The sequence below is a fragment of the Mobula hypostoma genome, chromosome 1 (assembly GCF_963921235.1).
Source record: "Mobula hypostoma chromosome 1, sMobHyp1.1, whole genome shotgun sequence".
In the NCBI taxonomy this organism is placed as follows: Eukaryota; Metazoa; Chordata; class Chondrichthyes; order Myliobatiformes; family Myliobatidae; genus Mobula; species Mobula hypostoma.
In genome coordinates, this window is record NC_086097.1 from 207386705 (window position 1) to 207408703 (window position 21999).

At 40.8% G+C, this 21999-nt stretch overlaps 1 protein-coding gene across 3 annotated transcripts in view; it reads right to left on the minus strand.

Annotated features, from left to right (window-relative positions):
- rb1cc1 (RB1-inducible coiled-coil 1) overlaps positions 1–21999 on the minus strand; it is a 181044-nt gene that overhangs the window by 101044 nt on the left and 58001 nt on the right. For all 3 annotated transcript variants that reach the window (XM_063063561.1, XM_063063551.1, XM_063063544.1), the window contains exons 8-10: positions 13601–13785; positions 7878–8064; positions 7702–7783 (exon numbers count right to left, since the gene is read on the minus strand). In XM_063063561.1, coding sequence (XP_062919631.1) covers positions 7702–7783; positions 7878–8064; positions 13601–13785 — 454 coding nt within the window. The remainder of the gene's footprint in view (positions 1–7701; positions 7784–7877; positions 8065–13600; positions 13786–21999) is intronic.

Here is a 21999-nt window from a genome sequence, read left to right on the forward strand (position 1 = left end):
AGAACGTACAATCATCATTGCAATATTTGATTCTGCGCTTCACACTCCCTGGATTACAAATATTAAATATTAAAAATATTTAAAATTAGTAAATATTAAAAATTTAAATTATAAATCATAAATAGAAAATAGAAAAAATAAGGTAGTGCAAAAAAACCAAGAGGCAGGTCCGGATATCTGGAGGGTACGGCCCAGATCTGGGTCAGGATCCGTTCAGCAGTCTTATCACAGTTGGAAAGAAGCTGTTCCCAAATCTGGCCGTACGAGTCTTCAAGCTCCTGAGCCTTCTCCTGGAGGGAAGAGGGATGAAAAGTGTGTTGGCTGGGTGGGTCGTGTCCTTGATTATCCTGGCAGCACTGCTCTGACAACGTGCAGTGTAAAGTGAGTACACGGACGGAAGATTGGTTTGTGGGATGTGCTGCGCTGTGTTCACGATCTTCTGCAGCTTCTTTCAGTCTTGGACAGGACAACTTCCATACCAGGTTGTGATGCACCCTAGAAGAATGCTTTCTACAGTGCCTCTATAAAAATTAGTGAGAGTTTTAGGGGACAGGCCAAATTTCTTTAGTTTTCTCAGGAAGTAAAGGCGCTGGTGGGCCTTCTTGACAGTGAACTCTGCTTGGTTGGACCAAGTCAGGTCATTTGTGATATTGACCCCGAGGAACTCAGTAAATCCTAGAAACATAATAGAATCAATTAAAGACTACACCAACAGGATAGACAAAACAACCAACATGCAAAGGATAAAATTAAGAAAAGAAAGGTAATAATAATAAATAAGCAAACATATTGAGAATATGAGATGAAGAGTTGTCAAAAAGTGAGCCTGTAGGTTGTGGGTACAGTTCAGTGATGGGGTGAGTAAAAGTATATATATGTCACCATATACTACACTGCGCTTCATCTTCTTGTGGGCATACTCAAATTCATAATAAAATAATAACCATAATAAAATCAATGAAAGACCACACCAACTTGGGCATCCAACCAGTGTGCAAAAGACAACAAAGTGTGCAAATACAAAAAGAAATAATAATAATAATAAATAAGCAATAAATATTGAGAACATGTGATTAAAAGTCCTTGAAAGTGAGTCCATTGGTTGTAGGAGCATTTCAATGATGTGGCAAGTGAAATTGAGTGAAGTTACCTCCTTTGGTTCAAGAGCCTGATGGTTGAGGGGTAATAACTGTTCCTGAACCTGGTGCTGTAGTCCTGAGACTCCTGTACCTTCTTCCTAATGGCAACAGCGAGAAGAGAGCAAGTCCTGGGTGGAAGAAGTCTCTGAAGATGGATGCTGCTTTCTTGTGACAGTGTTTCATGTAGATGTGCTCAGTGGCGGGGAGAGCTTTACCCACGATGGACTGGGCCATATCCAGTACTTGTTGAAGGATTTTCCGTTCAAGGATATTGGTGTTTCCACACCAGGCTTTAACGTTACCATTCAATAAACTCTCCACTACACATCAATAGAATTTAGTCAAAATTTTAGGTGTCACACTGAATCTTCGCGAACTCTTAAGGAATTAGAGGCGCTATCATGCAGCCTTCATAACTGCACTTGTGTGCTGGGCCCTGGGCAGGTCCTCTGAAATGATAATGCTGAGAAATTTAAAGTTGCAGACCCTCTCCACCTCCGATCCCCAAGGATTTGCTCATGGATCTCTGGTTTCCTCCTCTTGAAGAGAATAATCAACTCCTTGGTCTTGCTGACATTGAGCAAGAGGTTATTGTCGTGGCACCACTCAGCCAGATTTCCAATCTGCCTTCTATATGCTGATTCATCATCCTTTTGGTTTGGCCTACAGCAGTGGTGTCACAAGCAAACTTGAATATGGCATTGGAGCTCTGCTTAGCTTCAGAGTCATAAGTGTAATGCGAGTACAGCAAGGGGGTAAGCACACTGACTGTAGTGCACCTGTCCCAATAGGGATTGTGGAGAAGATGTTGTTGCTAGCCCAAACTGACTGGGGACTGCAAGTGAGGAAAGCAATGATCCAATTGCACAAGGAGGTATTGGCGGGGGTCAAGGTTTTGAAGTTTATTGATTAGTTTTGAGGAGACTATTATATTGAATGCTGAACTGCAGTCGATAAAAAGCATCCTGATGTATGTATCTTTGCTTTCAAGATGTTCCAGGGTTGAGTGAAGACCCATTGAAGTGGCACCTGCTGTGGACCACTTGGAGTAGATGGATCTGAATCACTTCTCAGGCAGGAATTAATATGATTCATCACCAACCTCTCAAAACACTCATCACTGTGGATGTAAGTGCAACTAAATGATCATCATTGAGGCAGGTTACCATGTTCTTCTTAGGCACTGTCACAATTGAAGCCTGCTTGAAGCAGGTGGGTATTGCAGAATGCTAAAGCAAAAGGTTAAAGATCTCAGTAAACACTGCAGCCAAATCATCAGCACAGATACCCCATCTGGGCCGAATGCTTTTCATGGGTTCACCCTCCTGAAAGCTGCTCACACGTCAGACTCAGACTGAAACACAGGATTATTGTGGGCTATAAGAGTTTGTGATGGTTCCTCCATGTTTTGATTATCAAAGTAAAGCATAGAAGCTCATCAGAATTGAAGCCCTGTTGTCGCACATCTCATTTAATTTAACTTTATAAAAAGTGCTAGCATTCAAGCATGGCCGTAACTATTGAGTATCCTTCATTGATTCCAGGATGCCACTTTGCCCATGAGATGGTTTTCCAGAGATTGTAGCTGTACTTCTTGTAACTTTCTTGGTCACCAGACTTGAATGCCTCTAATTCGGCCCTCAGAAGATTGCTGATCTCATGGTTCATCCAGGACTTCTGTTTGGGGAAGACAATGATCTTGTGGAGACACACTCTGCGTTATCCCCGCTGGTTCAAGAGTTTGATGGTTGAGAAGTACTAACCGTACCTGAACTTGGTAGTGTGGATCTTGAGGCTTCTGTACCTTCTTCCTGATGGCTGATTACATGATGAAACTAATCCCATTTACCACTGACGCTACTGACAAAAGTAGAACAAATCAAGCAAAGGACCATGTAGCTGAAAAATCATGAGTGCAATAGAAAGCCAATGGGAAGAAGGGAGATAGTGGGATGCTAGTTGCAGTTGGAGAGAGTGAAAAAGTCAACTAGCATTTCTGTTACTATTATTCACAAAATCTTTTGTGGAAGTGCTCTATAAAGTTCTCCAACTCCATACATGCAAATAACCATTTGGCATGGTAACACAGGCTAAACGGTCTCCATATGTTGTCATTTACACTGTCTCCTGCTGCATCTTGTCAGCAAAGTTTAAAAGAAGCGAGTGGGAGTAATCAGTACATTTTTGCAAGCCACAGTTCAAAGGAGACGTTGGATTACTCAAAATTAGGTACTTGGCAAAGACCAATAGAAAAGAAGAGATTAGATTTAAGTGGAGCAGCCATTGTGTGAATGGACCAGTGATGGAGTGGGGAATTGAGACTGTGGCTAATCGAGGCTTCAGCAAAGAAACGCACAAGCCTTAGGTAGATACTTTTTTTGTTATTTATTCTTTCTTCCTTTTTGCACATTTAGAGCAGTGGAAATGCCAGACAGCATACTGGAATGCTTCTCTTGCGGAATGTGAGAAGGCAGATACCTCCAATGTCCCCGATGTCTATAACCGCAAGAAGTCCATCTAGCTGCAGCTTCTATATACCCTGTCAAGGAGTTGGAGCTGGAATTGGATGAACTCCAGATCATTCAGGTGGCTGTGGGGTTGATAAAAGACAGGACCTACTGTGAGGTAGCTACACCCAAGGTGTAGGCCACTGGTAACTTGGTGACTGTTAGGAGGGGGGAGAAAAAGAGGATAGGCAGCCAGTGCAGGGTACCCATTCCCCTCAACCGGTATACTGCTTTGGATCTATGGGGGGGGGGGGCGGGATATGACCTCAGAGGAAAGCCACAGTGGTCAGGTCTCTGACTGAGGATGAGACGGGGGGGGGGGGGGTAGAGAGGAGGCGAGCTAGAGCAACAGAAAGAAGGTTTGTGGATGAGAATGAGATTACTGGATGGCTTGTTGCCTCCCAGGGCCAGGGTCAGGGACATCTCGGTTCGAGATACGGGAGGGTGAGCAGCCAGAGGTCATGGTCCACGTCGGTACCAATGACATGGTTAGGAAGTCCTGCAAAGAGAGTTCAAGAAATTAGGTGCCAAGATAAAAGTCATGAACCCAGAATTGTGATTTCAGGTTTGCTACCTGTGGCACACGCGAGTGAGGCCAGAATAGGAAAATCATTGCTAAGGAGTTGGTGTAGGAGGGAGGGCATCAGATTTTTGGATCATAGGGCTCTCTTCCAGGGAAAGTGGGATCTGTACAGAAGGGATGGTTTGCACCCGAAATGGAAGGGTCCAACATCCTGGCAGAAAGGAGTGGTTGTGGAAAAAGATGGTATTAAGCCTACATACAAGGTCAGGAATCAAAACGTTGAGTACGGTGGGACTAGCGTTCTGAAATGGGTATATTTGAATGTAAGGGATATTGCAAGAAAAGGCAGATGAGTTCAGGGCATGGAATTATGACATTGTAGCCATTAGTGAGACTTAGTCGCAAAAGGAGCAGGGCCGCCAGCTCAAAGTTCCAGGGTTCCACTGTTTTAGATGCAATGGAGCAGGAGGGATTAAAGGGGAAAGAGTGGCATTTCTAGTCAGGGAAAATGTCACTGCAGTGCTCAGACAGGACAGACTGGAGAGCTCACCTATTGAGGCTTAATGAGCAGAAATGAGGAATAAGAAAGGTATGACCACATTTATGGATTATATTATAGACTACTCAACAGTCCATGGGATTTAGAGGAGAAAACTTTTAGACAGATTGTAGACTGTTGCAAGAAACAAAGTTATGATAGTAGGCGATTTTAACTTTCTTCATATTGGCTGGGACTCTGATACTGTAAAACTGCTGAATGAGACAGCGTTAAGTGTGTTCAGGAATGTTTCCTTAATCAGTACATAGACATCCCAACCAGAGACAGTGCAATACCAGATCGCATGTTAGGGAATGAGACAAGGCAGGTGACAAAAGTTCATGTAGTGGAACACCTTGCAACTCGTGATCACAAAGCCATTAGTTTCAATACAATTATGCAGAAGGATAAATTAAGATTCTATATTGGAGAAAGGGTAATTTTGATGATATCAGGATCTGACAAGAGTGGAATTCATTACCACGGGTGTGGACAGCTTGTTTTCTGGCAAAGGTGTACTTGGTAAGTGGGAGGCCTTCAAAAGTGAAATATAGAGAGTACACAGTTTGTATGTTTCTGTAAGATGAAAAGAGGCTGTTAGAATAATTTCTGCTATTCTGTTAGAATAAACAAAAGGTTTATGGAACCTTGGTTTTAACGAGATATTGGTTAAGATAAAACAAAAAGGAGTTGCATAGCAGGTTTGATTAAGAGAGCTAGGGCTTTGCTCTTTGGAGAGAAAGAGGGTGAGAGGAGACATGATAGAGGTATACAAGATATTAAGAGGAATAGATAGAGTGGACAGCCAGCACCTCTTCCCCAGGGCACCACTGCTCAGTACAAGAGGACATGGCTTTAAGGTAAGGGAGGGAAAGTTCAAGAGGGATATGAGAGGAAGGTTTTTTACTCAGAGAGTGGTTGGTGCATGGAATGCACTGCCTGAGTGCGGAAGCAGATACGCTAGTGAAATTTAAGAGACTGCTAGATAGGTATATGGAGGAATTTAAGGTGGGGGGTTATATGGGAGGTAGGGTTTAAGGGTCAGCACAACATTTGGGCCGAAGGGCCTGTACTGTGCCGTACTATTCTATGTTCTATATGTATAGGCAGGTAGGAATAAATGAGGTACTTATGGAGTACAAGAAACGCAAAAGAAAAACACTTAAGAAGGAAATCAGGACAGCTAACAGCATGAGATTGCTTTAGCAGACAAGGTGAAGGAAAATCCTAAGATATAATAAAAGCAAAAGGATGGTAAGTGACAAAATTGGTCCTCTGGAAGATCAGAGTAGCAGTCTGAGCATGGAGCTGAAAGAGATGGGGGAGATTTTAAATTGATTTTTTAGCATCTATGCTTACTCAGGGGACAGACAACGGATCTATTGATGTAAGCAATGCAGCAATGGGGTCATGGACCCTATACAGATTACAGTTTGCTGTCTTCAGGCAAATTAATGTGGATAAATTGCTAAGGACTGACAAGGTATTCCCTCAGACCCTGTGGGAGGCTAGTGCAGAAATTTCAGGGGTCCTAGCAGTAATATTTAAAACCTTCTTAGCCACGGGTGAGGTGCCGGAGGATTGCAGGATAGCAAATGTTGTTTCGTTCTTAAATAAAGGCTCCAAGAATTAGCCAAGAAATTGTAGATGGGTGAGCCCAAAATCAGTAATGGGAAAGTTAATGGAAGGTATTCTCAGAGACCACATATACAAGTATTTTGATAGATAAGGACTGATTAGGGACAGTGAACATGGATTGTGGTTTTCTAGCTTATATGAACAATCTCAGGAAAGGAAGTTCTACTACAGTGCAAGACATTAACAACAGAGATTAGAGTCTGCTTAAGTAAGGAAGTTGAGAGATTTGAGAGTTTTGTCATCCATAAATATATCTCACCTTCTAGCAGGAAATTATGGACCATTATTTGCAGAAGGGAAAAGAGCATATTTATGGCCTGAATCTTCTCTCAGCAAACAGCAACAAAAATTATAAACAGCTTAGCTCTCAATTAAAATTCTTCACCATCTGAAGTTGCAAATCTGCAAGAACAGCTAAGTTTGTCAATAACTAACTGTTCTTATATACTATTAATAAAAGTAAGATACCGAGGGACACTTTCCAAAAGTATTGTCAAACTAAACAAAAACCATAATAAACAAGCTGTTGGATCAGGTGACCAAAGGCTTAATTGAAGAGGAGCTTTTAAAAAGAGCCTCATCTAAAGAAAAGTACACAAAAACTAAGGAGCTGGAATAAGGGTATTCCAAAGGTCACAGCCTGTACAAATGTAGTTACAGAAGATCAATGAAAATTAGGGCTGAGCATTAGATTTGACAAAGTGTGAAATCCTGGACGACTGTTCAACTAAAGCAGTTTCCTCCCCACTGCTGAAAAGACCTCATTAAGACGCTGAAAAAAGAAACATTCAAGAATCAACACATTGTCATGTCAAAAGCTAATTAATACATGTCACTCAACAGAAAAGATCAATTAATTTCTTTAAAGGGGTACATTGTAAGGGGTCTGTTGTAAACACATGCAATTTATTTCCTGCAGGATACTGCAGAAAAGGTAGGTTTTGAGCTGCATTTTTCAATCTACATGTAAAATACATTAAAGCTGTACAAAAACATTCAGAAACAAGGTCAGAAAAATTGCATGCAAAATTGTAATCAAGTTTAAGGTCACAGAAATAAGAAATTATTACTCAATCAACAGGAATTCTGCAGATGCTGGAAATTCAAGCAACACACATAAAAGTTGCTGGTGAACGCAGCAGGCCAGGCAGCATCTCTAGGAAGAGGTGCAGTCGACGTTTCAGGCCGAGACCCTACGAAGGGTCTCGGCCTGAAACGTTGACTGCACCTCTTCCTAGAGATGCTGCCTGGCCTGCTGCATTCACCAGCAACTTTTATGTGTGTTGCAATCATTACTCAATGATAGCCGTCTGGCACAAATTCAATGAATATGGGTAATACCAAAAAAAAACTTACTAAATAGCTTTCCAAATGATTCTCTCTTAGCTCGCTCTGCTTCATAAAGCTGTTTTCCTTCTTTTACTAGAGCTCCAGCCCACTTGCAAGGAAAAACAAAAATTAAATAATTTAAAAATTCTGGATATGCGTGTCAATATTACCCGGTAAGTGAAACCTCGAACTGTTCAACATACCTCCCTGTAATGTGTAGTGAACATTTTCCGCCTTACTACTTCCACAACAGCTAAGCAGTACATTTGAGGAACAGTGCTAAGTGCCTCAACGATTCGCACTCTCTCTTGCAGTTCTGTCAGAAGCCGTAGTAAAGCTTGGAGTTTTTCACCATTTTGATCTGCATGCAGCATTACATAACAGCACCACCTGACAAATACATGAACAGAATCAGATTTAATCATCATGTACTTAAAAAAAATCAAAGGGACAGACCTGTTTGCAACAAGAATGAAGTCAACAAAATCTTCTTGAATGGAATTTCAAACCTAGCTTTCTGTAACTAAAGAGATAATTTACTGTTTACTGCAAAAATTAAATACCAATATCAGCTACTGTATTGTTCATGTTTTTAGGATTTAAAACAATTTTTGAAGGGTAAAGTGCCAACTAATAACATCAGATCAAGCAAGAGAAGACATTCAACACTTTGGGAACAGGAGTATCTATTTTGTAGATTAGTAAAGTCAAGCAAAAATTATCTTGAAGTACAAGTAAGACTAAATTAGGATTAATACTTAAAAATTAAAAATGGCAACAACTAGATTCTGCATAGAGTTTTACAACTGTAATGGTCAAGATTCAGCAGCAAGAGGGGATGTAATTACTGGCAGTAATTGACATTCTTGATACCAGTAATTAACAGACCAAGACATCTTGCTGTGTAACTTAGCTTTCATTTGAAATTCTTGTACTTACATAATAAATATGAAATTATGTGTGCAGGTTAAATTGCTGTAGTAGACAGAAATACAATTAATGCTTCTGGTTCCAATGAAAGGTCATGCCCTCCACTACGACCTGGACCCCGCTGCATCATATGCCCTGGGCGTGAAACCCACCACCATCTTCCAGACCATACCCGACCTTTTCAAATCAGCCCAGTGCTTAGATCAATCCAACCTCTCCCAGTTTAGGTGGATGTGCTCCAAACTCCTCTGCTCCAACCTTTCTCCATTTCACTCACTCTAACTCTGCCTCCGTCTCAAACATGCCTGGACCTCATTCCGATTTTGCATTGCACCTGCACACCTCGACCTTCAAGTCAGTCTTGCCTTCGTTTGCTTTTTCATTGTTTAAGGTGATAGCTTGCCACAATTTTCCATAGAAAAGATGTTATTAATAAAAAATAAAGTTGTATTTGCTTTATAAACTGCCAATAAGCTGTCACCCATCTTCAGTAGCACTATCTTAAACCGGAAGGATTTGGATGACAGAATTTAAAAGCCAGGCCAGATAGATTGAAACGGCAGTTTTTGGGAGGGTCAGTCCAGTTCTGCTCACTGCTCCGTGACGTTTACTCCGCAGCATTGAGACTGAGGCTGTGTCCTTCTCCAGTCTTCCTGTCTGAAAGCTTTACAACGATTTGCCTTGCTATGTGATGAACAGAGGCTGAGGCTGTGTCCTGCTCCGGTCTTCCTGTCTGCAAGCTTTACAACCATTTGCCTCGCTATGTGATGAACAGAGGCTGAGGCTGTGTCCTGCTCCAGTCTTCCTGTCTGCAAGCTTTACAACGATTTGCCTCGCTATGTGATGAACAGAGGCTGAGGCTATGGGCCTGCTCTGGCAGCCCCGGGCTTTGGGTCTGTGGACTCACTTTCATTCTGAATTCTGTTACTTGTCTTCATTGTCTGCATGAATTATTTTTTCTCTCTCTGGGCATTGCAAACTTGTTGGCCTTTTTTTTAAAATTATGTTCTTTCAGGTTTCACGTTTTGTTGCTGTCTATAAGCAGACAAATCTCATGGTTGTATAATTCATACATACTTTAATAATAAATATATTTTGAACTTTGAACAAATCATTGATGTACAACATGAAAAAAAGCAATCCCAACACCAACCCCTGCAGAACACACTCAAGCACCTTGTTAAACAGACTTGTGTGGCATCTTGTCAAAGGGCTTCTGAAATTCCAAGTACACAATATCCAATGTCTTTCCTTTGTTCATCCTGTATTTATTTTCTCAAATAATTCCAACAGATTTGTTTGACAAGATTTTCCCTTAAGGAAACCATATTGATTTTGGTCTATTTTATCTTGTGCCTTCAAGTACCCCAAAGTTCACATTTAATAATTGAGTCCAACATCTTTCCAACCACTGAAGTCAAGCTAACTGTAATTTCCTTGCTTCTGCCTCCCTCTCTTCTGAACGAGTGGAGTGATATTAGCAGTTTTCCAGTACTCTGGAACTAATGCCTACACAATCTCTTCAGCTACTTCTTTCAGAACAATTTTGTGTAGTTCATCTGTTCCAGGTAATATATCTACTTTCAGACCTTTCAACTTCCCAAGCACCTTCTCCTTATTGATAGCAACTATACTCATTTCTGCCCCAATACTCTTGAATTTCTGGCTTACTGCTGACGTCTTCCACAGTAATTGATGCAATGTACTTAAGTTCGTCTACCATTTCACTGTCCCCCATTACTAACTCTCCAGTGTCATTTTCCAGCAGTCCGATATCCACCTTTGCCTCCCTTAACTTTTATATCTGAAAAACCGTTGGTATCCTCTTATTTTATTGGCTTTATATTTCATCTTTTCTCTCCTTATGTTTTTTTTTAAAGTTACCTTCTGTTGGTTAAGATTCCCAATACTGTACTTTCTCACTAATTGTTGCTATATTATATGTCATCTCCTTTGCTTTTATGCTGTCTTTGACTTCCCTTGTCAATGACTGCGGCCTCAACCTTGCTTTAGAAATCTTTGGGATGTATCTATCTTGCGCCTTCTGAATTGCCTCCAGAAACTCCAACCATCGCAGTTCCACTGTCATCCCTGCTAGTGTCACCTTCCTGTCAACTTTATCCTACTCCTCTCTCATGCCTCTGTAATTGCCTTTACTACACTATAATACTGACTTTACCTGACTTCACCTTTGTCCTTTCAAAATGCAGGGCAAATTCTATCACATTATGAACACTGCCTCCTAACGGTTCCTCATCAAGGAAGCACCCTAATCAAATGATTCATTGCGACAACACCCGATCCTGAATTGCCTTTCCCCTAGTAGGCTCAACCACAAGCTGCTGTACAAAGTCAACAGCAGAATAGCAATCTTTGCCAGGTAACTTAACTACTATGAACAGCCACAAATGTCAAAAGCAGCTTTGTGATTTGCCATTACTCTGACAGCAAATTGTTGTTCACAATAGGAAACACATCTGAAAATATTTTCATTTATGGGAAATTTCAACTCAAAACTAAGTAGATTTTAAAAAGCTATTTCACAACCATTTCTAAAAAAACCTCAGATACGTGGAGATCAGTATTCACATAAGTATAGTAGCTTCACTTATAAAACTACTGATGTACCAGTGAGGAAAAACAATTAAGGAAATGCAGGGGTTACTCAAAATGCTTTGTAAAAAAAACACTTTCCTACCATGCAGACAGAAAAATCAATAATGGTATAATATTGAGCCTAAGGCAATAATGTATAGCCAAGGGCATTGGCAACACAACCTTGTGACATTCGATCACTTGGTCCACCCTTTCACTTACACCACCCTTCTCATTTCCTGATGAAAGTGACCTGACATGTTGATGTTGTTTCTCTGTCCACCACAATTGAGTCACATATCTAGCTAATTTGTATCTGGCAGAATAAATATTCCATGATCATATCCATAAATGACTTTTTCCTGCTCTGCCATAAGATTAAGCTACCAACCCACCCATCTGGAATGTGGAAAGAAACCCATGTGATCATAAGGAGTTCATACAAATTCACACAGACCTGAAAAGTTATATAACCTGCCAAAAAGAGGAAGATTCAAATAAATTCTTCTCGGCTTCTAGTCAGAGAAGAGCTTATTCATCATATATGCCTGGAAAGCACTAGATCCTGAAGATTCAATTATTACCATTCTTTGCTTTGTATCTGATAACCATTTCTCAATCTATATCACTATATTACTTCCATTATATATACTCCAACCTTATTGACTGGACCCTCATTGTCACACAAATAATGAATACCCATAACTTTTCTCCCTCCTCCACATCTACCATCTGCAAGATCAGTGAATGTTGCTGTAAATAAGTGTACAATGCAACTTAAATAATTATAGAATGGAACTATGCAATACTGTAATGATGCTGCAAGCTTTTCATGGCACCTGTGTATACAACAAAAACTTGACAGCGTTGATTCTGTTCCCTGCAAATAAAAACGTTTCATCATTTCCTTTGGTACCAAGTTCTTCCATTTCCTAGATTGCAGCAGAGCCTGAAACTTGAACTGAGGCAGATAGTTTCTACCATAATCTAGACTTGAGTTTCCAACTTCACTTACAGATGATTAATACTACCCATATAGATTCACTCTCCTCTGCTACCAGAATTCTCAATGACTTTTATATTGTGAAACCTCAACATCTTAATAATCTTCTAGCCTTCTTCACAATATCTGAATTGTAAACTGATTTCAGTTATGTCTGGTGCAAGGCTCTTGTTCATTCAATCAGCTTATTTAACTCCCTCAAGCCGAGTCATAATCACACCTAATTATGCACTTTAAGCAAATTTAGAAATGTGACATTTGCCCCCTTCAGTTAAATCACTGATAAAGATCATGAACATCTGGAGTCTAAGTACTGATCCATACACTATATAACCTGCCAGACTGAGGAAGATTCACTTATTACCATTCTTTGTTTTATATCTGAAGACCATTTCTCAATCCATCTCACTTCCATTATATATCCTCTAGCCTTATTGACCAACCTCTCATGTAAAAACTTATCAAATGTATTTTAAAGATGCAAAACATCACATTCATTGATTCAAGAGGCTATACACCAAAAAGCAGCTACTAGTGATTAACAACATCGGCCAAACACAAGGAAATGCAGCGCACACTTGGCAGAACGGTTTTAACGAAGTCAGCAAAACAACCCCACCGAGTTTCTCCAGCAGTTCCAGCAGCAACTGTGGGTTGAAAAGAACTGTTAACATTGAGTCGAGACCATGTTTCAGTGGTGTCAGCATCTAATCAAATGTACTAGGCTTCCATTTTGTGTACTTAAAATATTGTTACTTAAAAAAATTTTAAGGAATAATAATTAGGAATGAGTTCCCTGATCTCCTCTGACCTCTTGAAGAGAATTAGTTTCTAGGATTACGAATTCTATCTTTTTCTTTAATAAATACATTATTCTGACGGCAAGACCAAGGACTAGATAAGCAAAGAAAACATTCACTAATTAGGTTAAGAGTTCAATACTGATTAGGGGGGAAAAAACAGAAAAGAATGAATGCATAATCTGGTCACTGGTTTCCGCTTCTTTTTTAAACCCTCCCCCCCATAAACAAATCTATAGATATGGAATAACATACATTTTCTGCCAAGTAAAGGAAGTCTCTGAGCCAAGGGCATCAACCTGAAGTGGCAGCAGCTTGTTGCTCCACAGACAATCTTTAACTTGCTCAGAATTTTTGCATTTTGCATCAAATTAAGATGTGGAACATTCATGAGAAAAAGTTGTTTTGCACCTCACTTTTTCAAGTTGAATTCTTCTACTTCTTCAACCTCCAGGAGTATAGAACATATGCCCATGGAAAAACTACATGAAAATCACATCTTTCGAACTTTGCAAAATAATTTCACACTATCACACTCACAAACTTTTAGAATATAGACAAAAAAAAACTTCAACACCTGCAGTATATTTGGACTTACTTTAACCGGACTTGCAAGTTGTTTGCAAGTTCCTGCTTAGCAGTGGTACATTTCTGCTTAATATCCAGCAGCTTCTTGTGGTTTGTTAACATGATCATTAACTGATTTGCATGACTCAGACATAAATCAGGAAGAACAGATGGGTCTTTCAGGTTTTCAGCTCTCTTCTGATTAGCTAAAAATCCCTGTTGGTATAAAACAATGCATTATTAATGCAAAAACACTGACATTGAGCTTCATTTGCTTTTTTTTGGATTGCTTTTCATTCAACTCGGGTATACATTTCTGGTTATTAAAATATTACGCTTCAGATGCATCAACATTTTATCTATATGAACTGTGGAGGGGGTGTATGGAAGGGTGTAGAATTTTCCAGTCTCAGGGATGCTTTGTGATTTTTGTAATGTCAAAATTAATAGCCCTAATCTATTTAGATGGGAAGCGAATGCAATAAAACTGATGTGAAATTTAACCATATTTAGAGAGCTTTTAAAATGTTAACAGTTCCAACTTAGAGCACAGAAATGATAGGTATCAAACCAGATTGCAATAATTTGCCATTCAGAAAAATCCTGATTAAACTCTCAATCAAATTACAAAATAAATCCTGCCCTTTACTTTGAACAAACCGGGAAAAAAAAGGGACACCCATTTGTTAAAGGAAACTAGCTCAATGGTTCAGGAATTGATTATAGGTGATCAAGGACTGAATGGACTTTTCTTGTGGACACTCTGCAGTCAGGTTCATTTGTTAAGGGTAGGCTCCTCAGCATTTGGTTCCACATTCAGTCAAGTCTCTGTAATGGCCACAACATCATAGCTCCAAGTACTGATCCATGCTTTTGTTTATAATACACTTTGCATTAAAATAGACACGTCTCAAACCATTGGTCTGAGCACGTTCTTTCTCTATCACCTGCCTATCCTCCCTCTTGCACTGTCTCCAAGCTTTCTGTATTTGTGAGCCAACTGCGCCTTCAGTTTGGTTCCCACCCCCCAGCAATCCTAGTTTAAACTCTCCCCAATAGCCTTAGCGAACCTCCCCGCAAAGATATTGGTCCCCCGGGATTCAAGTGCAACCCGCCCTTATTGTACAGGTCACTCCTGCCCCAAAAGAGCTCCCAATGATCCAGAAATCTGGATCCCTCTCCCCTGCTCCAATCCCTCAGCCATGCATTTATCCTCCATCTCACTCTATTCCTATACTCGCTAACATGTGGCACAGGCAGTACAGGCTTCCCCCGCTATCAGAAGGTAGAGCGTTCCTATGAAACGGTTCATAAGCCGGAATGTCGTAAAGCAAATAAGCAATTACCATTTATTAATATGGGAAAAACTTTTGAGCATTCCCACACCCAAAAAAAACCTACAAAATCATGCCAAATAACACATAAAACCTAAAATAACAGTAACATAGTAAAAAGCAGGAATGATATGATAAATATACAGCCTATATAAAGAAGAAATATTTTTCTGCAGCACTAATGCAGCGAAAATCTCGCGGAAGTGCTCTCGGCAGAAACACTCTCTCCAGTAACCTTTAAACTATGAAGCTGCCAAATCATACCAAATAACACATAAAAATACACAGCCTATATAAAGTAGAAATAATGTATGTACAGTGTAGCTTCACTTACTGGAATCGGGAAGACTCCAATAAATTGCAGTTTTGTCACAGTTAAACACTTGCTTATACGAATAAGCACCTGACGCAATCCGCAACTGCCTCTGATCTGGGCTGACATTTACGTGCCGGGCGGCACCTAATTAATTAGCTTGTTTATTTCGGCTTTTGTCTTAAAGATATGCCGGGTGCGTTCCGACTACCGCTGCACCGCTGCATTCTTCGCGGCCACGTATTGGTCCGCAGCCCGGAGGTTGGGGACCACTGCTTAAACTATGAAGCTGCCCTCACCTCAAGAAACCGATCAAACCACCCATGACTACCTTTAAATTCCACTTTCACAACACTTTTATCACCATCGTCCAGTGTTTTCTGTTTCAGCTTATTAAAAAGACTGACTGATTTCTCCTCAAGTATAAGAAAACTTAATGGAACACCACGCTTTGTACACCCATCAATCCACTCAAGCAATAGACTTTCCATTTTATCCATTACTGGATGCCGACTAAGAGAGACCACTTTGCTACGAGCAGAACCAACAGTAACATCAGCAGCTTTCAAAATTCTTTCACTCTGCATATAAATAGTGTGAATGGTGGACGCAGGCAAGTTCAATGCACGGACAATGTCCTTACTTTGTTCACCACAATCGAAATGCTTAATTACGTCTGATTTTACACCAAGTGTAACACCCTTACAAGCTCCTTTAGGCTTTTCCGATACCTTAGAACCTATCTTGCTAATGGATGCACAATAAATCGAGATAAAGCACGTGTTTAAGCAATGCAGACTAGAATACAGTTCCGGGGGAGGAGCTTGTCTGTTCAGGCGTGTGCTGCCTTTTTTTGAAACAGTGAAAACACCTTCTGTTAGCGAAAACAGGTAACTAATGTAGGTCTTTCGTAACAGCGAGGTGTCGTAAAGCGAACATTCGGAAATCGGGGTCCACCTGTAATCCCGAGATGACTATCTTTGTGATCCCATTTCTCAACTTCCTTCCTAACTCCCTGTAGTCTGCTTTCAGGATCTCCTCCCTTTTCTTGCCTATGTCACTGATACCAGTATGTACCACAACCTCTGGCTGTCCTCCTTCCCACCTCAGGATATCATGGACGCGATCAGAAACATCCCGGACCCTCACACCTGGGAAGCAAACTACCATCCGTGCTTCTTTCCTGCATCCACAGAATCGCCTGTCTGACCCCCTAACTATAGAGTCCCCTATTACTGCTGCCATCCACTTCCTTTCCCTACCCTTCTGCGCCACAGGGCCAGGCTCTGTGCCAGAGGTGTGGCCACTGTTGCTTCCCCCAGGTAGGCCTCCCCAATAGTACTCAAGCAGGAGTACTTATCATCAAGGGGAACAGCCAAGGGGTGCTCTCTAGCCTCTAACTCCTACCCTTCCCTCTCCTGACTGTTACCCACTTATCTGTCTCCCCAGGCCTCGATATGACTACCTGCCTATAGCTCCTCTCTGTCACCTCCTCACTCTCCCTGACCAGACAAAGGTCATCGAGCTGCAGCTCCAGTTCCCTAACGCGGTCCCTAAGGAGCTGTAGCTCGACACACCTGGCGCAGATGTGGTCGTCCGGGAGGCTGGAGTCTCCTGGACTTCCTACATCTGACACCAAGCACAGAACACCAGCCTCACACACATTTTTCCTGTCTGTATTCTACACAGGCAACCTATCTCGCCTCGACCTGTTATCGCCAAAGCCCCGTTGAGCTAAACCCTTCCTACTCTGTCTCCCTCTGCTCGATCCCCGCTCTGTAAAGCTGCCTCCTTTTAAACTCTTCTCGCTGTTCTGACTAGCTGACGTCCACGCCCCTGCTCAGTCGTGCCCCAATCAAACCGCTGAAGAAATAACATTTCTTAAAAGTTAGAGACATGCAAAACATTTGATAGCTGTGCCAGCTCTTACAGTCCAAAACCTTCACCAGCTGTGACTAACCAAGCTTTGCTTTAAATATACCCAGTTTCTTGGCCTCCACAGCATATGTGGCAATGACTTCCACAGATTCTCCACCCCCCGGTTCAAGAAATTCCTCCTCATCTGTTCTAAAGGGACATCCTTCTATTCCATGTCTGGGACCAGAGGGCACAGTCTCGCCCACTATTAGAAACATCCACTCCATATCCACTTTACTGTGGTCCTATAATATTCAGTAGGTTTCAATGAGATCCCCCATTCATTCTTCTAAATTTCAAAAAATACAGAGCCAGAGCCAACAAATTCGTTAATCCTTTCATTCCCTGAATCATTCTCATAAAAATCCTTTGGACTCTCTTCAATGTTAGCACATCCTTTCTTTGATACTGTGAAAATATCCAAATGTGGTCTAATCAAAGCCTTAAAGGCTCAGCATTATATCCTTGCTTTCATGTTCTATTCCTCCTGAAATGAATGCAAACATTGTATTTGCCTTCCTTCCACTGAATAAGCCTACAAGTTATTAAACTTTAGGGAATTCTGCACTAGGACTCCCAAACCCTTTTGGACCTCCAATTTCTGAATTTGCTCACCATTGAGAAAATAGCCTATGCCATTATTCCTTCTACTGAAGAGAATGAACATGTACTCTCCTTCCCTCCACTGTATTCCATCTGCTACTTCTTTGCCCATTCTCTTAATCTGTCCAAATCCTTTTGCAGACTCCCTGCTCTCTCAACACTACCTGCCCTTCCACTCATCTTCTTATCATTCACAAACTTCACCACAAAGCCATCAATTTTGTCAACCAAAATCATTAACATACAACTCACTTCTTCCACACCAATCTTTAAGACACAAATTCAACTCTTTGACCTCATTAGGCTGGTGCCAATTTGCACATGGCTCAGTTAACAATCCACAGATAGTTACCTTTTTGGTTGTGTTTTAACTTGATCCCTAGTTGCTCCAATTCCCTCAATAGAACCTCTTTCCTTATTCTTTCTACATTGTTGGTACCCACATGGCTACAACATCTGGATCTTTCCCCTCCCACTCCAAACTCCTCTACAAGGTCAGATAAGATATCCCAAACCCAGGCGCCAGACAACATAGCCTTTCCAAATACTTGCGACAGAGAACTGTGTCTATTCTTCTGACTACACTATCGCAATTACATAGAACATAGAAATCTACAGCACATTACATTTTTCCTCTCCTTTTTAAATGACTCAACAAATCAACAAACAGGGCACATCAGTAAATTAATACAGGTCGACCTTCACTAGTCTGGCATCACTGGAACCTGAGGAGTGCCGGATTAGTGAAAATGCCAAATTACAGAAGGATCACATTAAGCATAATCAGTGCCGGATTATCGAAGCAACCGGATTACAGGTAGTCCGATTAGTGAAGGTCAACCTGTATCTCTTTTCTAGCTTTGTCACTGATTTTTTTTTAAATCATCCAGTGCTACGTGCCAAGTCAAGCTCACCACCAATTTATTTCTCAAAATAATTACCACTTATTTATAAGCAACACACATCAAAGTTGCTGGTGAACGCAGCAGGCCAGGCAGCATCTATAGGAAGAAGCGCAGTCGACGTTTCAGGCCGAGACCCCTCGTCAGGACTGACGAAGGGTCTCGGCCTGAAACGTCGACTGCGCTTCTTCCTATAGATGCTGCCTGGCCTGCTGCGTTCACCAGCAACTTTGATGTGTGTTGCTTGAATTTCCAGCATCTGCAGAATTCCTGTTGTTTGCGTTTAAAACCACTTATTTATAGTTTGATTGTCAAAAATAGATTTTAATTTACTAATTCACCTATACAATTGCCAACCTACTAACATTACTCTTTATAGTGGTTAAAACTTTTAAAGGAATTTTTGAAGAATTTCTAAAAGAAAACTTCATGAAAAATCTTTGTGAGTTATGTGATCTGATATTGATGAGAGTCAGATCATGCCAAGGGCCAGCTAGCAGATATATACAGAGATCTATTAGCTAGCTGAGCCCTGAACAACTTGTTTCAGGTCCTACGCATGAACACTGCAGTAAATATGTGCTAAAAGCCAAATGTGGGGAGATCTCTGGTCCTGGTGTCACCATCAAATCCAAGGACGTTCAACAAATGGTGAGACGCTAAGGAACAAAGTTATCAATGGTGAAAAATGCAGTTATAAGTGCAGCGAGCATGGTTGACTTGCTACTCAGTGAGGAAAGTATCTCTATCTACACAGTGTCCTACATCAAGGAGCCAATACAAGAAATTAAGGCAGTCATGAATTCAAGTCATTCAATCCAGATTTATTTATCACATGTACATTGAAACTCAGTGAAATGCATTATTTGGATTAACAACCAAGGATATACTGGGGAGCAGCACGCAGGTGTCGTTACACATTCTCCACAGAATGTCCACAATGTTCAGTGGAAAACAAGCAACAGCAACAATCAAAAACAAAAACAGCAAACAATCAAACCCTTTCCCACCCTCCCACACACATAGACAGGCCTCAGAACCTGTTGAGGTAACCTACTGTGTCCGGCACTCCCAATGCAACCACCTCTACATTGATGAGACCCGAGTAAATTGATGGACTGCTTTGTTGAATACCTCTGCTTCATCTGCCAAAAGTGGAATTTCCCAGGGCCCAAACATTTTAATTGCAATCCCCTTTCCCGTTCTGACAAGTCAATCTATGACCTCCTCCTTTGCCACTCAGGATGGAGGAGCAATACCTCATATCCCATCTTGGTAGCCTCCAATCTGATGGCATAAACATCGATTTCTCTTTCTGATAATCTTTTTTTCTTCTCTCTTCCCTCTTCTAGTCCCCTCTCTGGCCTCTTACCTCTTGTCCTCACCTGCCCATCACCTCCCCTGGTTCTTCCCCTTCCCCAATGGTCCACTCTGCTCTCCTATCAAGATTCTTTTTCCGACCACCAAGCTCCACCTATCACCTTCTGGCTAATCCTCCTCCCCCACCCCCTCCACATTTTCATTCTGGCATCCTCCCACTTCCTTTCCAGTCCTGAAGGGGGATCTCTGTCTGATACGCTGACTCGGTATTTTGTGTGTTGCTCTAGATTTCCAGCATCTGCAGAATCTCTTGTTTATTGGTAAACTCTTCCAGTAAATTCTATTTTCTCTACTTTCCATTACTGATGGTATTCCAATGGATCAGGAAGTTACTATTTTGGAACATCTTCCCATCAATTAGATCAAACAAATAAGGAAAATTAGAAGTACTAATTATTCTCAATCTCATACCAGTCCTTATTCTTCACTCTAAAATACTCAATATCAGTTATAAATTGTCATAATTGTACAGCACAAAAACAGGCTTACCAGCTCACCATGTTCATGCCACCTTTTTGCCCAATTGCACAAATCTCATTTCCCCACACTGTATACTTCTGTTCTTGCCTGAAGTGTCTGTATAAATGCCTCAAACATAGTAATTCTATCAAATTCCACCATCTCATCTGGTAGCAAATTTCAGATATCAATCACCATACAAAACAAAATTTACCCCTCAGATCCCCCTTAAAATTCCTAACTCACCCCTTAAATCTATGGCCGCTTGTTTTTGATATCTGTATAATTGGAGAAAGATTTTGACTATCTGCTTAATCTACTGTACATCTCTGATTACTTTTATCAATTCACTTAAGCTCCTCCATTTCAATGTAATAAGCCTGGTGTATCTAATCACACCCCATAATTACTGTAAATAAGACAATATCCTTCGAATCTCCTCTGCACCCTCTTCAGGAAACTACATCATTCCTATATAGTGTGATAACCAGACTACACTCAATAACTGTAAGTTAGGCCTAATGAGCACTTGATAAAATTGCAACATAATATTAGAACTCATTCTACACACTACCTTGTGAGGGAAAGCATGTCAACCGCCCCTCTTCACCACCATATCTACCCATGTTATTGGTTGTAGGGAACTGTAGCCTTGGAACTTTCCATAGTGCCTTACCATTTACTGAACACAGGTAATTTCCAGGTTCCGTAACGGTTCCATTCTGATAAAAGTCAATGGGCTGTTTTTCCTCAAGTCATATAATTTTACTTTACATACACTTGCTATACTTTTTTGAATAATTATTCTAAGATCAAGCATAATTAAACATATGGAATACATACCACATCCAGTCATTAATGATTATCATTAAATAATACTAGCTTAAAAATATTTATGCATTGAAGTATTTGAATAAAGTTGTTTTTAACATAACTTTGGTTACCCATAGAGCACATATTGTGCTGAACTAATTAGATTAGTAATTACAAGCCTACTAAACTAGTCCCTTTTACACAAATCTATATCCTTCCATCCCAGCATATTCATGTGCCTAAGAATCTCAAACACCTCTATCATATCTATATCCATTTCCACCCCTGGCAGTGCACTTCAAGCACCCACTACTCTGTGTAAAAAGAAAATTTGCCACATGCATCTCCTTTGAACCTACCACCTCCTAGCTTTAATGTATGTTCTCTGATAAGAAACATTTCCATCCTGGGAAAAACATACCAGCCGTCTACTGTCACTCAAAACCTTATAAACCTCTCAGGACACCTCTCACCTCTGCTACTCTAGACAAAACAACCCATGTTGTTCAACCTCTCCTCATACCACACGCCATCTAATCTAGACAGCGTTCTGGTAAACCTCCCCTGCAGCCTTTCCAAAGCTTCCATAACCTTCCTATAATGGAGTGACCAGAGTTAAATGTAATACTCTAGATATGGCCTAACCAGAGTTTTATAAAGCTGCAACACAACTTCCTGACTCTTTAACTCTATGCTCCGATTATAAAGG